The sequence below is a fragment of the Mirounga angustirostris genome, unplaced genomic scaffold, assembly GCF_029215605.1.
Source record: "Mirounga angustirostris isolate CCGP_5_RB_7025 unplaced genomic scaffold, mMirAng1.0.hap1 SCAF_1, whole genome shotgun sequence".
NCBI classification, from domain to species: Eukaryota; Metazoa; Chordata; class Mammalia; order Carnivora; family Phocidae; genus Mirounga; species Mirounga angustirostris.
Genome location: NW_026991709.1, coordinates 111,665,592 through 111,682,623, shown reverse-complemented (window position 1 = coordinate 111,682,623; position 17,032 = coordinate 111,665,592). Strand labels below are relative to the sequence as shown.

The window sequence follows — 17,032 nt, the reverse complement described above, 5'->3', positions numbered from 1 at the left end:
TGAGCCCATCGTAGAGATGGAGGCAAGCTTGCCTGCTATCATCCAAAATCCACTGCATATAACTGACTATCCTCTCTCTGATTACATGCTCACCACACCATCTTGTGATGTGTACGTGGCTTCTTGTGTAAGGAAGATGACCTGCCCAGAACATGTGGGTCTCCAGGACCCACAGTTAGATTATAATTGTGGTGGTTACATTATAACTAATTAGAGCGATTACATTAATACACTGGCATTTTGGTTCACACATCAGTTTTTTTCCAGAATTCATTAATGCAAATCAGCATCTCTGAATGTGATCAGTTTTCTTGATTTGGGGAGAAGAGCCCCTCTTTGGGTGGACTAACTGGCCTTTGCTTTCATCCTTAGCACCGATGTTATGGAAGCTAGAGGCACTCTTGTTAACTGAGACTAACTGATTCTCTTTCCTAAATGTATCTTGTCACAGTGGCTTATGCTGTCATAAGCCTAGTTTGGGCCGCTGTTACCTCTTCACTGTCACCCTGTCCCCTGCCTGCCTCTATTGCTCACACTGCAACCAGGGCCAATGTTCTAAAACTCAGATCTCATCCTAGCTTTTCTCTACCTTCAATATCTTCCCAACACTGAAAATATAAAGTCCAAATTCCTTTACATTCCTATGGGTACCTGCAAGAGCTGGGCTCTTCTTACCCTTCTAGCCTCTAGCCACTACCTCTCACTCTACGATCTACCATGTGGAACTTGTTTCAGTTGCTTGAATCTATTCTCCTGCCCCTTGGGGCTCTGTACATGTGGTTCCATTTGTTTTGAAATATCTTTTTTTTTTCCTCCCTACCGTTTACCTAAGTACCAACCCTTTAGATCTCATCAATTGCCTTTTTTCAGGATGTTCACCTGAACCCCTAAGTCTAGTTGGTTGTCCATACTATACATTCCCATATCGTCTTGCATTATGTCCGTGTCCTAACACTTTCACACTGAATGGTAACAGCAACAACACCTAACATTTATGTCCTGCTTACCATGTGCCAGCTCCCCTTCTAAATTCCTATGATTACTAGGTCATGCAACCTCTAAAACAGTCCTATGAGATAGATGCAATTATTATTCTCTTTTTAGCAAAGAGGAAACTGAGATACAGGATGATTATATAACTTGCCCAAGTCTACACAACTAAACACTTAGGGATGGGGCTTTGAAGCTAGGCAGAAGGCACTGGAGTTTGTGCCCCTAAACATTTTTCAACTTGGCTTCTGAAGGAATTGGTTACTTGTTTTCTGTTGCCCCTGCTGGACTGCAAGTTGCTGAAGGCAGGGACCATATCTTGTTTACTGCTGTATTCCTGGGATCTTGCATAGTACATGCTCAATAGGTATTTGCTGATTGGGTGACAGAATAAAAGGAGCTTTTTAGTTTGTTCGTGTGTATTTTCTGAGCTGTTAGACATATTTTCCCTCTTTTTCCCCTCCTCCCTTTGTGCCTTTCTCCATTCTGTGTGTGTGTGTGTGTGTGTGTGTGTGTTTAAAGCATGATGAGAAATACAGATAGTGTGGGCAGGGAGATTTCAGGCTGGGAACTGATCACCAGAGTCGATAAGGCCTAGAGCAGAGTAAGCACGTGGCCCAGCTGAGTCAGCTGGGCTGTGTGCATGTGTGCATGTTGGGGACAGGGTCTGAAGCAGGCATGTGGGCACACCCCTGCTGCTCACCCTCCTTAGATTTTATCTAAAGGTTAAGTCAAGTGGAATGGTTAAGGATCTGAGCATTAGAGTTAAATTGCTGGGATTCCATATCCAGTTGTGACCTGGCTAGCTGTGTGACATTGGTCAGATTTCTTAATGTCAGTTTCCTCATCTGTAAAACATGATAAAAGAGTATCTACCTTGTAAAATTGTCATAAGTATAAGATTAGGTAATACATGTAACACAGTGTCATGTTAAAAGGTACTCAATAAATACGCACTATTAAAAGTAACGCAACATGGCAATTTCTTTGGATTTAGAGCATGAAAAAAGGGAATTATCACTATCCCCAAATAGAAATTACTTTAAAATATTGAATATTATGTAAAATTGCAAAAGCTGGTTTTCTAATCTGTCACTTCTTTTTTTATTTTTATTTTTATTTTTTAAAGATTTTATTTATTTATCTGACAGAGAGAGACACAGTGAGAGAGGGAACACAAGCAGTGGGAGTGGGAGAGGGAGATGCAGGCCTCCCGCTGGGCAGGGAGCCTGACGTGGGACTCGATCCCAGGACCCTGGGATCACGACCCGAGCCGAAGGCAGACACCCAACAACTGAGCCACCCAGGCACCCCTATTTTTTTTTAAGATTTTATTTATTTATGTATTTGACAGAAAGAAACAGCAAGAGGAACACAAGCCGGGGGGAGCTGAGGGAGAGGCAGGCTCTCCACTGAGCGGGGAGCCCAATGCGGGGCTTGATCCCAGGACTCTCAGATCATGACCTGAGCCAAAGGCAGCTGTTTAACCCACTGAGCCACCCAGGTGCCCCTCTAATCTGTCACTTCTTAGAGCCCTTAGAGCTCTTGGTGCGTCTGTGGGCTTCTGTAAAGCATAATTAAATCACCAGAAGGGAGCACTGTCCGAAAATACCACTGAATTAAAACCTTAAGAGTAATGCAGCTTACACGTTTGGGACCCTGCTGACTGCAGAGTTATGCTAAAATGACCACCTGCAGGGTGCCTGGGTGCCTCAGTCATTAAGTGTCTGCCTTTGGCTCAGGTCATGATCCCAGGGTCCTGGGATCGAGCCCTGCATCGGGCTCCCTGCTCCGCGGGGGGCCTGCTTCTCCCTCTCCCACCCCCTCTGCTTGTGTTCCCTCTCTCACTGTGTCTCTCTCTGTCAAATAAATAAATAAAATCTTTAACAAAATAAAATAAAAATAAAATAAAATGACCACCTGCTACTCTGAGCCTACTGCCCACTGCCCCAGCCACACATGTATGGCAAAAGTATGTACAAAAGCCTTGTACTAAAAGCAATTTGAAAAATTACTTGGGAGCTTAGGAAGAGGGAGCCAGAATTTTCAGCCAATCAGTTAGCAATTAGTGCTTTTTAGAATGATTGAATATGAAGGTGGCAAGGTACTTATTCTGATAGGCTTTAAAAGTGCTGTGAAGAGTCTGATTTCCAAACCAAACTGAAGTCACTCAATTAAATAGCATTTCTTGAGGAAAGTCTACCTGAATTGCAATCCATCACCAAAGGCTGTCGGCCCTGGTGACAATCCTGACATCTTATCTCAGCAAATATCTCAATAATAACGTCTGGTTGAGACATGCTCAGTGGCACTTGCATGGTGCAGCAACCCAGCTATAGAGTGAATTGCAGACTCAACGTCCTATAGAAGTTTAGTAAAAAGTACTTAATTTAGCATTTGCTTTATCTCCGTACTTGAGTACTGGTCCTTCAGTCGATAAATAGCATTGGACTTTAAGTTTTTGTCCCAGAAGACAACCCATCAAAAATTCCTTCCATCCATCCCAGACATCCAAACGAAGTGTCGTGCCTGTGGATCAAGAGAGGCCGTTAATGGTTCCAGTCCATCACTGTGGTTTGGCAATCCATAAAACTTCTAAGGATAGCTTTTTTCCAAGCAGAGGCATAAGCTAGATGCAAACTGAAAAGTAACCTTGGAATAAGTATACAGGGATGCTATTTTCAGCTTAGGCCTGCATTGACCTGAAAAGCCATTTAGCTTCTGTGCACTTCCATTTTCTCATCTGCATGGTGATTGCATATAATGCTGAAATGTTTTCTACAGTTATCTTAAAACAGTCCTGTGGACATTGATTCCATGCTGATATATACATCGCCATGTAAACTAAAACCATTATACTGGAAGAGGAAACTAAAGAAACTGTGGCAGGACTAATGGGCTTTTGGGGCCTTTAGCTCACAAGCAGGCTGTGGGTGGAGTTGAATGATCCTTTCATGTTTTTTTGTTTTTAAAGATTTTATTTATTTGACAGAGAGAGAGAGAGAGAGAGCACAGCAGTGGGGAGCAGCAGGCAGAGGCAGAGGGAGAAGCAGACTCCCCAAGGAGCAGGGAGCCCAATGTAGGGCTTAATCCCAGGACCCTGGGATCATGACCTGAGCTGAAGGCAGATGCTTAACTGACCGAGCCACCCAGGTACCCCTGATCCTTTCATTTTATCCATCGCAGAATAGCCATTCTGTGTAATTACACAAAAGTAATATGTTCATTGCTGCTGGAGAATTTGTCACTTACCCTCTCCTGGTCTACTCTCTGTGGCACCACATTCCCTTTCTTCTTCTGGGTGGTGTTTTTCAGGAGTCTTCTTTCTTCAGCCTTCTCTTCTCTTTACACATTCCCTCAGGATAAAACCCAGTCTCCTTCCTATCTGGCCTTCCCTCATCTCTCATCTCCCTCCAGCCTGCCTCACTCCCTCCGTTCCAGCCACTTTGACCTTTTGCCTGGCCTTCAGATACGCCAAGTCCACTCCATCTCAAGACCTAAGGATATAATTTCTTTTGCTTCAAAGAGTGTTATTCCAGATTTTCACAGGACAGTGTCTTTATTCAGTTTTCAATTCAAGCATCATGTCCTCATAGAGGACCCTCTTGGCCCCCACTGCCTTCCCCAACTGCATTATTTTTTATCCTATGACCTAATTTTAACTTCTTCATAGCTCCTATCATCAGTATTTGAAATCATTTTTCTTGTTTGGAGACTTTTTTTTCATGTCCCCACTGAAAAGAAAGCTCCTTCAAGACTTGCCACACAACCTGGCACTTGGTGCATGCTCATTAAATACTTGTTGGCTGACTAACAGGCAATCTCAGTGACCCTACTGGCTTCACTGACCACCCACGTGGCATTCATTCCCAAGTCCAAACCTCCACACCAGGCTTCTGCTCCAGCTCCAGATTCCCCCTGCTGGGACATCACCATCTAAGGGATTGCACTATGACCCCATTGTTCTGAAAGACAACTCGTCATTCTTCATCTCAGGTGGTAGCACCACTATCTTCCTTATTACCTCAACTAGACATTTAGGAGTTGGTCCTCGTCCTTCCCATTCTCATGCCCTACATCTGTACAATAGCTAAGGCCTGTAAAGTTTATCTGATGAAGGTTTAAGAACCATTTCCTTTCCTCCGTCTTACTAGCTCCACCCTATTTCAGGCCTCCATGATCTTTCACATAAATCTACTTCTGGAAGCTCCCACCAGCCTCCCCACATCTTTATTCTGGTCTCTGCTCAAATGTCATCTCCTCCTCTGGGTAACCATCTAAAACAGCCTTCCCCCACCACATTACCACATACTCTCTGTTACTATATCCTGGTTTTTTTTTTTTTTTGCTTTAGAGTTCTTATTTCTATTTAAAATTCACTGTTTTTCTGTTTCCTTAATGATGCTTATGTTTCCCACTGAGCTGCAAGCTTCAAGAGGGTAGGATATCTTGCTATTCTTGCTCACACTGTTTTGTTTTGTTTTTTTAAGATTTATTTATTTGACAGAGAGAGAGACAGTGAGAGAGGAACCACAAGCAGGTGGAGTGGGAGAAGGAGAAGCAGGCTTCCCGTGGAGCAGGGAGCCCGATGCAGGACTCGATCCCAGGACCCTGGGATCATGACCCGAGCCGAAGGCAGACACCCAACCGACTGAGCCACCCAGGTGCCCCCTTGCTCACGCTGTTATGCCCACTTTCCTCAGTGGTGCCTGGCTCATGGTAGATATCAGTAAATATTTCTTGAATGAAATTCTACCCTAGTCCCCAAATCCATTTTGGACACGTACTGCCCTCCTCACCCTTAGCAGCCCAGGAGGCTGTCCTGCACTTCTGTGTGCACATCAGGCTATTTCTGGCCTTGGAGCTTCTTCTTTTGCTGCTCTTTTGGTGTCTGAATTCTTGTGATTCTTCCCCACACGCTCCTACCAGTAGTTTATGATGCAGCATAAACTGGTATCACCTCCTCCGGGAAGCTCTTCTTAAATATGTCATTGTCTCACCTCTGCAAATAGTTAGAAGGATCGCTCAACTGGCTACCATAATGTATGTTGAAACTCTTTATCATTGAAAATACATTTCTAGGGGTGCCTAGGTGGCTCAGCTGGTTAAGCGTCTGCCTCAGGCTCAAGTCATGATCCCAGGGTCCTGGGATTGAGCCCGGCATTGGGATCCTGACTCCATGGGGAGCCTGCTTCTCCTATGCCATCTGCCTGCCGCTCCCCCTGCTTGTGCTTTCTCTCTCTCTCTCTGTGTCAAATAAATAAAAATCTTAAAAAAAAAAAAAATAGGAAAGTACCTTTCTGCTTTGGAATTGCTAGTTTGTAAACACTAATGGAGAACTCTTTGAGCCCAAGCATCATGTCTCATCCAGTCTGGGGGCTCTGTTCTAGTTATGCTTTTGGGTTGCAAGGAGGCCCTCAAGAAAATGGGATTTATTATACTGAGACAATGGCCAGATCTGTTGTACATTAGGAACAAAAGCACCTCTCAAGATGGGCCACTCCCCTTCTCTCCCATGGGCTCCAGGATCTCTCTCTCTCTCAAGCCCTCTATATCTCTGTGTCTTCTCCCTTTCTCTGTTGACAGGCTGCCCTGTGGCTCCCTTACAGGTTCTGTCCTACCGTAACTGAGGTCTGCATGCAACATCGCTCTGGCCACGACCCAACCTTTCTTCATGGCACCATACATTTTCTGCCCATACTGGTAACCAGTTTTGTCTCTCTGTATTTCCCAGTTTGAATTCACAAGACTAATGATAATTAATAATAATAATATATTGAGTATGGGGCGCCTGGGTGGCTCAGATGGTTAAGCGTCTGCCTTTGGCTCAGGTCATGATCCCAGGGTCCTGGGATCGAGTCCCACATTGGGCTCCCGGCTCAGCGGGGAGCCTGCTTCTCCCTCTGACCCTCTCCCCTCTCATGCTGTTTCTCTCTCGCTCGCTCTCTAAAAAATAAATAAAATCTTTAAAAATATATATATATTGAGTATGAATAGCTAATATTCACTGAATGCTTATTATATGCTCAACATTATTCTAAGTACTTTACATGAATAAGCTAATTTAAAATTTACGACAATCCTAAGTGTGGTTTGTATTATTCTCTCCATTTGACAGTTGAGGAAACTGAGGCACTATGAGATTAAGTAACTTGCCTGGGTTTTACATACCCAGTAAGTAGTAGAATCAGGAGTTGTACCTAGGCAATCTGGCTCTTGTGCCTACATTCCTGTCCTCTAAGTTACCTTTGTCTCTGAACAAGAATTTAATTGACTGATGTCATTGGACAATCTGTAGATTTGCTGGCTGCCTTTGAATCAGTATGATGACATTGGCAGTAGGACCTGGGGGTATATTCATGACTTTGCTTATCCATACATATCCTCAGATTCAGACACATAATAGGTTCATAATAAATACTTACTGGTATTTATCATCCTTGACACCATAGATTTCATTTCTCTAAAGCTTCTTGCTGTACTTTTTTTTTTTAAAGATTTTATTTATTTATTTGAGAGAGAGAGTGAGAGAGAGAAAGAGCACAAGAGGGGGGAGCGGGAGAGGGAGAAGCAGACTCCCCGCTGAGCAGGGAGCCCGATGCGGGACTCGATCCTGGGACTCCAGGATCATGACCTGAGCCGAAGGCAGTCGCTTAACCAACTGAGCCACCCAGGCGCCCAGCTTCTTGCTGCACTTAATTTTCTTATTTAAAGGTTTGATTCCTATGGGTAACATTGAAAACAAGGGACTTTAAACACTGTTCAAATTGCATTTATTTCATCTCCTGACTTAAATGATTTGCTATGTTTGTAGTTTACTATAAAAATTACCCATAGATGAGTATTAAAAAGCTTGCTTGGCACTGTATCCCTGCCTCCTTGGTCCTCCACAGCTGAGGCCACACAGCCTCCATTTTGAAGAACCAGCCAAGCTTGAGGCCCAGAGAATAATCTTAATTCCAGTAAGAGGGAATATGTTAAGATTCCAGACTCAGGTGGGAAGTTGGTGTTCCTGTTCATCCTGTGTGGATATTGTCTCAGTTCTAATAACTTGCCCTGTTCCTCCTGACCAAGCTCCCACCTTGTGCCCCAGAACATGAGTGCCTATATCCTACCCTACCTTTTGGGTTTTAGAACTGAGGTCCATCTGTCTCTGAGCCTAGAACTGAAGTTCCTACTCTGAACCCCAATCTCTGGGGTTAGATTTCTGTTACATGTTGCCAGAGCCTCTGATGTCAACAACCAGCTTGTCTAGTTTTTCACCTCTTGTGTCATTCATTTATTTATTCATTCGCTACCTTGATGCTCTGCTATGGTTCATTCACCCACCAGGTCCCTGCTAGGTCTCTCTGAGGTCAACTTCTGCCTTCCTGCATCTAGTTGCAGAGTGATCTGCCTGCCTATCCCAGGGCTCCCACCGGCAGGACTTACTTGAGACTAACTTCCCTCTTCCTGGCCCATCTGCCCTTCCCTAAGTGGTTGTCTAGTCTCAGGATCTCAGCTCTTCCTAGCTCAACCTGTCCACTGTTGATGAACCCTGATTTTGAAAACACCAGAGAAGCCTATATGATTCAAATCCACATCAGCAGGAGGACACCTCCCTCGAGCTCTGTATTTTATTCTGCTTTAATTCCCTATCTGGGAGCAATTGTTACAGGTTTTGTAATTATCAATTTCAGTTCCTTGCAATGAAGCAGTCCTAATTTCTCAAAGAACAAAGGTAACAATGGCTGGTTTTTCTCTTAATGCTCAACTTTTGAATATCCAGAGAACTTCATTTCTTTTTTTTTTATTTTTAAAGATTTTATTTATTTTTGTGAGAGAGAGGGAGAAAGAGAATGAGCACAAGCAGGGGAAGGGGCAGAGGGAGAAGAAGGCTCCCCAATGAGCAAGGAGCCTGATGGGGGACTTGATCCCAGGACCCTGGGATCATGACCTGAGCCAAAGGCAGTTGCTTAACTGACTGAGCAACCCAGGTACCTTATCCAGAGAACTTCTAAGCAAGTTAACCAGCACCATTTACTGGATAATCCTTCCATCCCAATTGGTTTGTAATGCCTCTTTTGTCACATGTTAAATTCCTTTGTAAGCTTAGGAATTCTGTTGGAAAATGGAAATTTACTTGGAAAATGCTACATTGCTGCAGAAAATACAACTAAAATCTAAAACTGAAAGGGAAGTAAAACTAATGAGACTTAAACTTTAGGGCCTTTCACTACATGAGTTTTTAAATTCTCTATTCTTAATTTTGGATTTTTTTTTAAAGATTGTATATATCTACAAAACCTGGATCTGCTCACTTTCTACTTGCAAACCCATCACCGTGCCAAGCCATGCAGGAAAGCAGGTATGAGCAACAACACCCATTCTAGGGAATTGTCTCCAACCTCTACCCATGTGGTCCTTGTATCCCTGGTGGGGGGATACTTACTTTGAGGTCAATATCTGCCTATCTGATTTGAGATTTTTTCTTCCTGAATAGGGAAATCATTTCTCTGGGTTGAGTTTCCCCTAATGGGAAACAAAACATTGATCAGAACTTAAAGAGTACCAATAAAAGTAGATATCGATAAAAGCATTCTGGGTTGGCAGTATAAATTGTTGGAAAGAACCCAATCCTGAGTGTGTGATTACCATTTCTTGGCAATATGACCTTGAGCAGGTCACTTCTCTGAGCCTGTTTTCTCACTTGTAAAAGGAATTAAAATAACATGGTAGATCTCGAAGGGGTCTAAAGGTTGGTAGAGGGGCCTTGGAGCCAGCTGAGATTTCAGGGTCTGAACTGCCAGGACTCTGCTCCTGGAATAGTCTCTCAGATGTGATTGCTCATTCTGGCCATGAATACATGCCGTGAGGCATTTACCATTGGCATATACCAATGACAGCATTCTGTAAAGGAAAGGGATTCATTCATTCATTCATTATGCACACCTTATTCCAGAAGGGATTAATGTCAGTTTTTAAGCATATAGAAAATATAGACAGAGTAATTAGCAGACAAGCATGTAGGTAGATAAGCAAGAGGAAAGCGAAAGTCAGGATAGAGATTTAAGAACTAGAAATGAGGCTAAAATGAATATTTGTCCTATATACAGTGGTACGAGAAAAGGTGTGCATGTGTGTGTGTGTGTGTGTGTGTGTGTTGGACCTATATGATGTGCCACTAAGCCTCAGGTCACAAAATCACATATATTAGGGAATGTTTAGCTTTGATAAGTTCTTGATAACTTAATCATTAAATATTCTATCACCAAAAAATCCCTTTATCCTCTTACTACTTATCTTCTTAATCCCTGCAATCTTTCTGTCTCCATCTACTTTATTAAAACTGCTCTATCTGGGTTCACCAATGACCTTTAGGCCAAATCAAAAGGTTTTTCTCAGACATTGTCTTTGGCCTTTTACCAGCACCCTAAAAACAGTTTCTGTCATCTGGGACAATGAAAGTCCCACTTTTCCTCCCACCTCTGACAGCTTTGCATGTCTAAGTTTCTGACTCCTATTCTATCTATTTGCCCTGACTTCAGCATGTCCTGACTACTGGCCCTTGGCCCTTGACATGTTCCTCTCTGTATATACTCTCTAAGGAAAGCACCTCTAACAGGGCTTACTTCCCTGACTCCATGGCGGGGTGCCTACAGCAATATCTGCTAACCAGACCCATCACTAAGCCCTCACTCCACGTTTGTCATGGAGGAGGATCGGAAGATGTCAGTTGGACTTACAGCTTTGCCACTAATTAGCAGGGTAACTTTTAGGGGAAAAAAAATATATACTCTCTGCATTTCTTTATATCTAAAGTTTAGTACCCAAAGCATAAGCTCCTTTTCCCAATTTCACCACCACAGTCCTAGTGTCAGAGCCTTGGTGCTTCCCTCTTCTTAAATGTGATTCAGCCTGACATCCTGTCTCTACTTTCTGGGTTTCTCAGATTTGTCTCTCTCTTCTATTGCTAGTGGAATTAGTTAATACTGGGATTCTCAAAAGTGCCTGTTGGCATATCACCTTGCTTCTCCCCCTCACTCCTTTCTGTATTTCATGCTGCTTGCTTCCAGATTAAACTTCTGTTAAAACACTTCTGTTCCAGAATGTACATGGCTCTGGTTGTGAGCATATGAATCCTGTGCTCTGTTGCCTCAGCCCTAAGACCCTTCTCAATCTGACCCCAGTTGTGTTTCCGATTGGCCTCAGTGAGGCTCCTCCACTTTTCAGAAGTCTCCTGCTATTTGTCTTCCCTGGAGTAAGCCCATATTCATGAACCTGTAGTTTGTGTTTTTCTCCTGGCCTAGAAGCCTGCAATGTCTTCCCTTTCAAATTTCCATATTTCCCGCATCTTTGTGTGCTCACACCCAGCATTCTCCAGAATACCTTCCTTAAGCCCTTCAGCCTACATTGAGCTGACTTACTACTATAACTAAGTATATGTGCATGTCTTATTTCTACCACTTTATTATGAATGCTCAGAGTGCAGAGGCAGATCTGTGTTTTTATATGAGCTGATATGTCCAGTGACTAATTGAGCTACATAAGTCCTTGATTTTTAATGTGAACTTGACTGCTTCTCAAAGACCTTCTGATTTTCCACTGCCTTTGGAAAGGCGTCAAGATTCAACTCCTGAAAGCATCAGGGATGACTTATTGACTGGGAAGGGGAGAACTTGGAAGATAGGCTAATCAAGAAGTTCTTTACCCTCTAGTTAAAAAAAGGTGGGTTGGGGCACCTGGGTGGCTCAGTTAAGCATCTGCCATCTGCTCGAGTCATGATCTCAGGGTTCTGGGATAGAACCCCTGTCCCTTCCCACACTTCCTCTCTCTCTCTCTCTCTCTAATAAATAAATAAGTAAAATCTTAAAAAAAAAAAAAAAGGTGGGCTGGCTGCTTGAGGAATGCTAGGGATGCTTTAGGCGAAGATATGAAGCCAATCAAAGACTTTTCCTCCCTTCTCTTTGAGGCTCTTCTTTTCTTGCCTCTCCTCCTATGCCCTGTGTTCTTATGGTGGCCAAAGCAGTCTACTCTGGTCATGCTTGAGCCCCTGACCTGACATTTGAAAACCCTCATTCCTAGAGGGTCATTTTAGGAGGCCTGTGTATTGTCCTTCACATACCCTTAACTATCTGGAACATTTTTGCTTTCTTTAAATCTGTAAAAATTTGGGATTGGGCCAAGCCATTTCTAAATTCTCTTCTAGCTCTAGCTCTAAACTGTTACATCATGATCTGAGCAGCATAGGCCTAAAGTGCAGTCACCCTAATTTTTTTAATGTATTCTTTTGTGTTTCAGTAAATAACTAGATCATAAATTGCTTGGGGACAAATCCCTCTTGTGTGTCCTTACTCACATAAGCCCCCACCATGTTCTGGGTAGGTCTGATTCCCTGGCAAGCATTAAAGCAGTATGTGCTTTACTGTGAGGGACTCTGGGGACAAATCCTAGAACATCACTTCCTTTGATCAAAAACAGGGATGAGGGCACCTGGGTGGCTCAGTTGTTAAGCGTCTGCCTTCAGCTTAGGTCATGATCCCGGGGTCCTGGGATCAAGCCCCACATCAGGCTCCCTGCTCTGCGGGAGGCCTGCTTCTCCCTTTCCCACTCCCCCTGCTGTGTTCCCTCTCTCCTGTCTCTCTCTGTCAAATAAATAAATAAAATCTTTAAAACAAAACAAAACAAAAAAACAGGTATGATAAATAATGTCAAAGTTTTGAGAGCCTCAATTAAAAATACCATGAAAGAATAAGCAAATATAATAGTCAGGAGAAGTAACAATAAATGCAAACTTAGCAGTTGTAAAAAGCAAAACTGCTTAATTCAGGGATGTTTACAAAGCCCTACTATAAATTGGGAGAACTCATATTCCATTGCAACAAATGTGACAGCACATAGATAAGGGTCTGCTGATTGTCGGCAAAGATTCATTCACCTCAAGCAAGAATCTCTATGAGGTTTGAACTATTTTCCAATAGGGTTAAAACAATCTGACAGTCTTTTGAGTTTGTCTTAATGGTGTATGGCTACAGCAGACACAACCTGGAAGTATAATATTTAAAGAAAGGTTGTAATCTGTCCATCAGAGATGAATGCCAGCTCACTAATCTATCCATCAGGGATACTGCACAGTATCCGCTTCACACTATTTAAAATATTAATATAACCGACAGTATTTTAAAATGAGATTACATAAAGTAAGCTCAGGACATTGTGTATCATATGCTACCACTGTGTTAAAAGGAAGAAAAAGAATGTGTACTTGAACTTGCTTCTATGTATTCTTGAAATATATTTTGAAAGGGAAAAATATAAACTGGTCTGAGTCTTGCTCTTCTAGTCTGAGGATATTAACAAGTTATCCTGCTTTGAGTAGAGAACAAGACATGGCAGGTCCATGGGGCATTTCTTATTTTTTAGTCTATAGACCTAGATACCAGAGAGGGGTGTTGATAATTTACATCCCCAGTGAGGTTACAGAAGTTTTAGTTTGGAAAGAACTCCTCCATTTGTTGCCAATCTGGTAACAAAGAACCGTAGTGCGGGGTGCCTGGGTGGCTCAGTCGTTAAGCGTCTGCCTTCGGCTCAGGTCATGATCCCAGGGTCCTGGGGTTGAGCCCTGCATCGGGCTCTCTGCTCCGCGGGAAGCCTGCTTCTCCCTCTCCCACTCCCCCTTCTTGTGTTCCCTCTCTCGCTATGTGTCTCTCTAGCAAATAAATAAATAAAATCTTAAAAAAAAAAAAAAAGAACCATAGTGCTGAGCAGTAGCCAGTATTGAATATCGTGGGCAGTACCGATGTCTGTTTGGTAGTCCCTCAGGGTGTTGCAGTCATACATCTCCAGTCCCTCTGGGGTCCGGAGGCAGAAAACACTCACAGGGAAGCCACATCTCAGAGCTACCAGGGTTCTCAGATCAGACACTTTTTTACCAAGAAGGGAAATGTTCTCCATCATTGGCATTGTCTCTTGGGTCACAGCATTAAACACATAGAGAGTTGGCTTGTCTTCTTCCTAAGGGAAAAGAAAAGGAGGAAACTCGGGAATAAACATTGTCTGGGGGCTGGAACGAGGGAGAAACATTTTGGAGCGTGGCTCTGAGTGCCTCTTACTCCCATGACATGGGTGCTAAGGATGAAAGCGAAGGCCAGTTAAGTTCCCTGACTTCTGGTCTGACTCCTGTTCATCTGTCCTGAGACTATTGAGGAAATCTCCTGCTTTGAGTAAAATGAAGGAGGCTTGGCAGGGTTTTGCGACCCTTATTCTTAGTCTACAGACCAGAAACACAAGAGGAATGTTGATAATTATATCCAAGCTGCACTTCTGGAGGTGTTAGTTGAGAAACAACTCTACCAGCATGTACTTGGTTTGGAAGTACTATGGTTTCTAAATCTTCAGTCAATTTTTAAAATCCTTTCTGAGAGTTTATCTCTGGGGAGTGGAACGCAGTTCAAGGTGGGGGGATGTTTTGCTTATCGTTTTATGCTTTTCATTGTCTGTATGGTTTGACTTTAAAAAAACATGTATTTTTACTGTTTAAAAAAGGAAGTTCTAAATATAAGTGACAAAAAGTTTCCTTTTTTTTTTTCTTTTGCAATCTAAGTAGGAAAGCAAGTGGAACTGATATATCTCAAGTCGAGTTAAGATGGAAAGTTTGGGAAAAATATTAATCCTCCTGTTAACAACAGAAGAATCAAGCCAAACCAAAACTAAAAACACAGCAAACTGGGAAAATGGGAAGGGGGCAGAGAGAAGACTATTAACATTTTCAGTTTTCAAACCAAAAAATGAAGCTGGCTTTTCTTCCTCTTTATTGGTTTCAGGACAATCATGTTTGTCTTCAGTGGCCTCTTGTCGGCTTGGCAGGTGTGAGGGTGCAGCGTGCCGTCACTGTAACCACTGTAACGTGGGAGTCTTGGAGAGGAGCCTTAAGCAAACTGACAAGTGGGCATGGGTTTGTCAAGGGGGCTCCAGCCAGTCATTGCTCTCTTGTTCAGCCCTGTTCAGTCCTCCCCTTCTCCTATCAAAATTTGCCTCCAGGGGCCTGGGTGGCTCAGTTGTTAAGCGTCTGCCTTAGTCTCCGGTCGTGGTCCCGAGGTCCTGGGATCGAGCCCCGCATCGGGCTCCCTGCTCTGCGGGAAGCTTGCTTCTACCTCTCCCACTCCCCCTGCTTGTGTTCCCTCTCTCACTATCTCTCTCTGTCATATAAATAAATAAAATCTTAAAAAAAAAAAAGAAAGAAAGAAAAACTTAAAAAAAAAAATTTGCCTCCAGATTCCCCTCCCTGCTTCAGGCTTATTTATTTATTTTTTTTAAAGATTTTATTTATTTATTTATTTATTTGAGAGAGAGAGAGAGAGAGTGAGAGAGCACAAGAGGGGGGAGTGGGAGAGGGAGGAGCAGACTCCCCGCTGAGCAGGGAGCCTGATGCGGGACTCGATCCTGGGACTTGATCCCGGGACTCCAGGATCATGACCTGAGCCGAAGGCAGTCGCTTAACCAACTGAGCCACCCAGGCGCCCCCCTGCTTCAGGCTTATAATACATTACTTCATTCCCCTCTCCCAGATCACACATTGCTGTAACATAATCAACACGCAGATCTCTTTGAAAGAGCCTTTAAAGAGTAATGAATGTTATTGCTGAACGATTAGACTGCAGTGCTTTGATCTGGGGCCCACTTCAGTGACTCAAATCACCAAAAGCAGGTTCCGACCCTCTGCTTCCTGAGTTCAAACTGCTTAGGACAGTTTTTCTCAACAGCTTCTCATAAACCCATGCAATAAAAATTGAAAGGACATAGGATTTACCCTTTCCCTTTCAACCTGCTTATGCTTTCCTATGGCTCCATTAAAGTCCAACCTAATCTATGTGATATTTATAGGCAGGAAGAAATTCCTATGAAAACTAAATAAAAAGATGGGGGGGGAAGAGAGACAAATTATATTTTAGGCAAAAGCTTTTCCTTATTTCTTTTATGGTTACTCTGATTTCTTGTTAGCCCTTGGTACGGATACTAATTCATACTTAAAATTAAATGTGTAATGTGCAAACAAAGTAACAAAGGCCCAAGTCACTCTTCATAGCGAACTAGAAACTACATGATGTTAGAAGAGTAAGTTAAAAAGGAGCTTCTCAGAATAAGAATAAACATAAGCATCTATGACCTAGGTATACATAAAAACTCTGAAACAAGTAATAAGGGAGAATTGCAAAATATATAGGAATGTTTAGATGAAAATCAAAAGTGCAAGTAAGAAAATATGTTAGTTACTAATGGAGCTAGGTTCTTAAATTGCAAGAAAATTAGCACCTACAGAGTTTGTTCTTTCTTTCTTTCTTTCTTTCTTTTTTTTTTTTTTTTTTAGCCCCCAGGAACTTCCCAGGCCCATTTAATTCATGATGTATCTGAAAATAGTTCTCTTTCTACTATTAACTCTATTTATCCACCATTTCATAAATCTTATTTTTGTGAGAAAACTCATTTTATGTTCTAATGAGGCACACCAGTTGGAGACACTTCTTCATGTTGGTTATTTGGAGAGGGAGCAGATGGATGTGGATTAACAGCAAATTGTCAACTCACCTTATGTACATAAGAAAAGGCATCTCTCTATATGATACCCTTCCTCGAATATTCTAAATAAGGAACATTGGTAGTTACACTCAAGGAAGTCAGATGTTATTAAATAAACAATACCATCACAAATCATTGTTGAACATATGTAAAATTAGATTTTCCCCTTTACAAAGAAACCAAGATACCATGGTAGGAGGTACATGTCTTACTTTTCTTTTTTCTTTCTTTTTTTTTTTTTTTTTGCTTCTGACTGAATTGTATTGTTTGAGCACAGTTATTTATGAGGGTTTTTTTATTATTAACATATAATGTATCATTTGTTTCAGGGGTAGAGGTCTGTGATTCATCAGTCCTACACAACACACAGTGCTCATCATAGCACATACCCTTCCCAATGTCCATCACCTCACCACCTCATCCCCCAATCCCCCTCTACTCCAGCAACCCTCAGTTTCTTTCCTGAGATTAAGAGTCTCCTATAGTT

General features: G+C 42.5%; 1 protein-coding gene across 1 annotated transcript in view; it reads right to left on the bottom strand.

Moving 5' to 3' along the window:
- The window catches only part of ANKUB1 (ankyrin repeat and ubiquitin domain containing 1), a 36,151-nt gene that overhangs the window by 4,901 nt on the left and 14,218 nt on the right, over positions 1 to 17,032 (bottom strand). Inside the window, exons 3-4 of the mRNA XM_045863705.2 lie at positions 13,767 to 13,983; positions 3,405 to 3,519 (exon numbers count right to left, since the gene is read on the bottom strand). Of these exons, the coding sequence (XP_045719661.2) occupies positions 3,405 to 3,519; positions 13,767 to 13,983 (332 nt within the window). The remainder of the gene's footprint in view (positions 1 to 3,404; positions 3,520 to 13,766; positions 13,984 to 17,032) is intronic.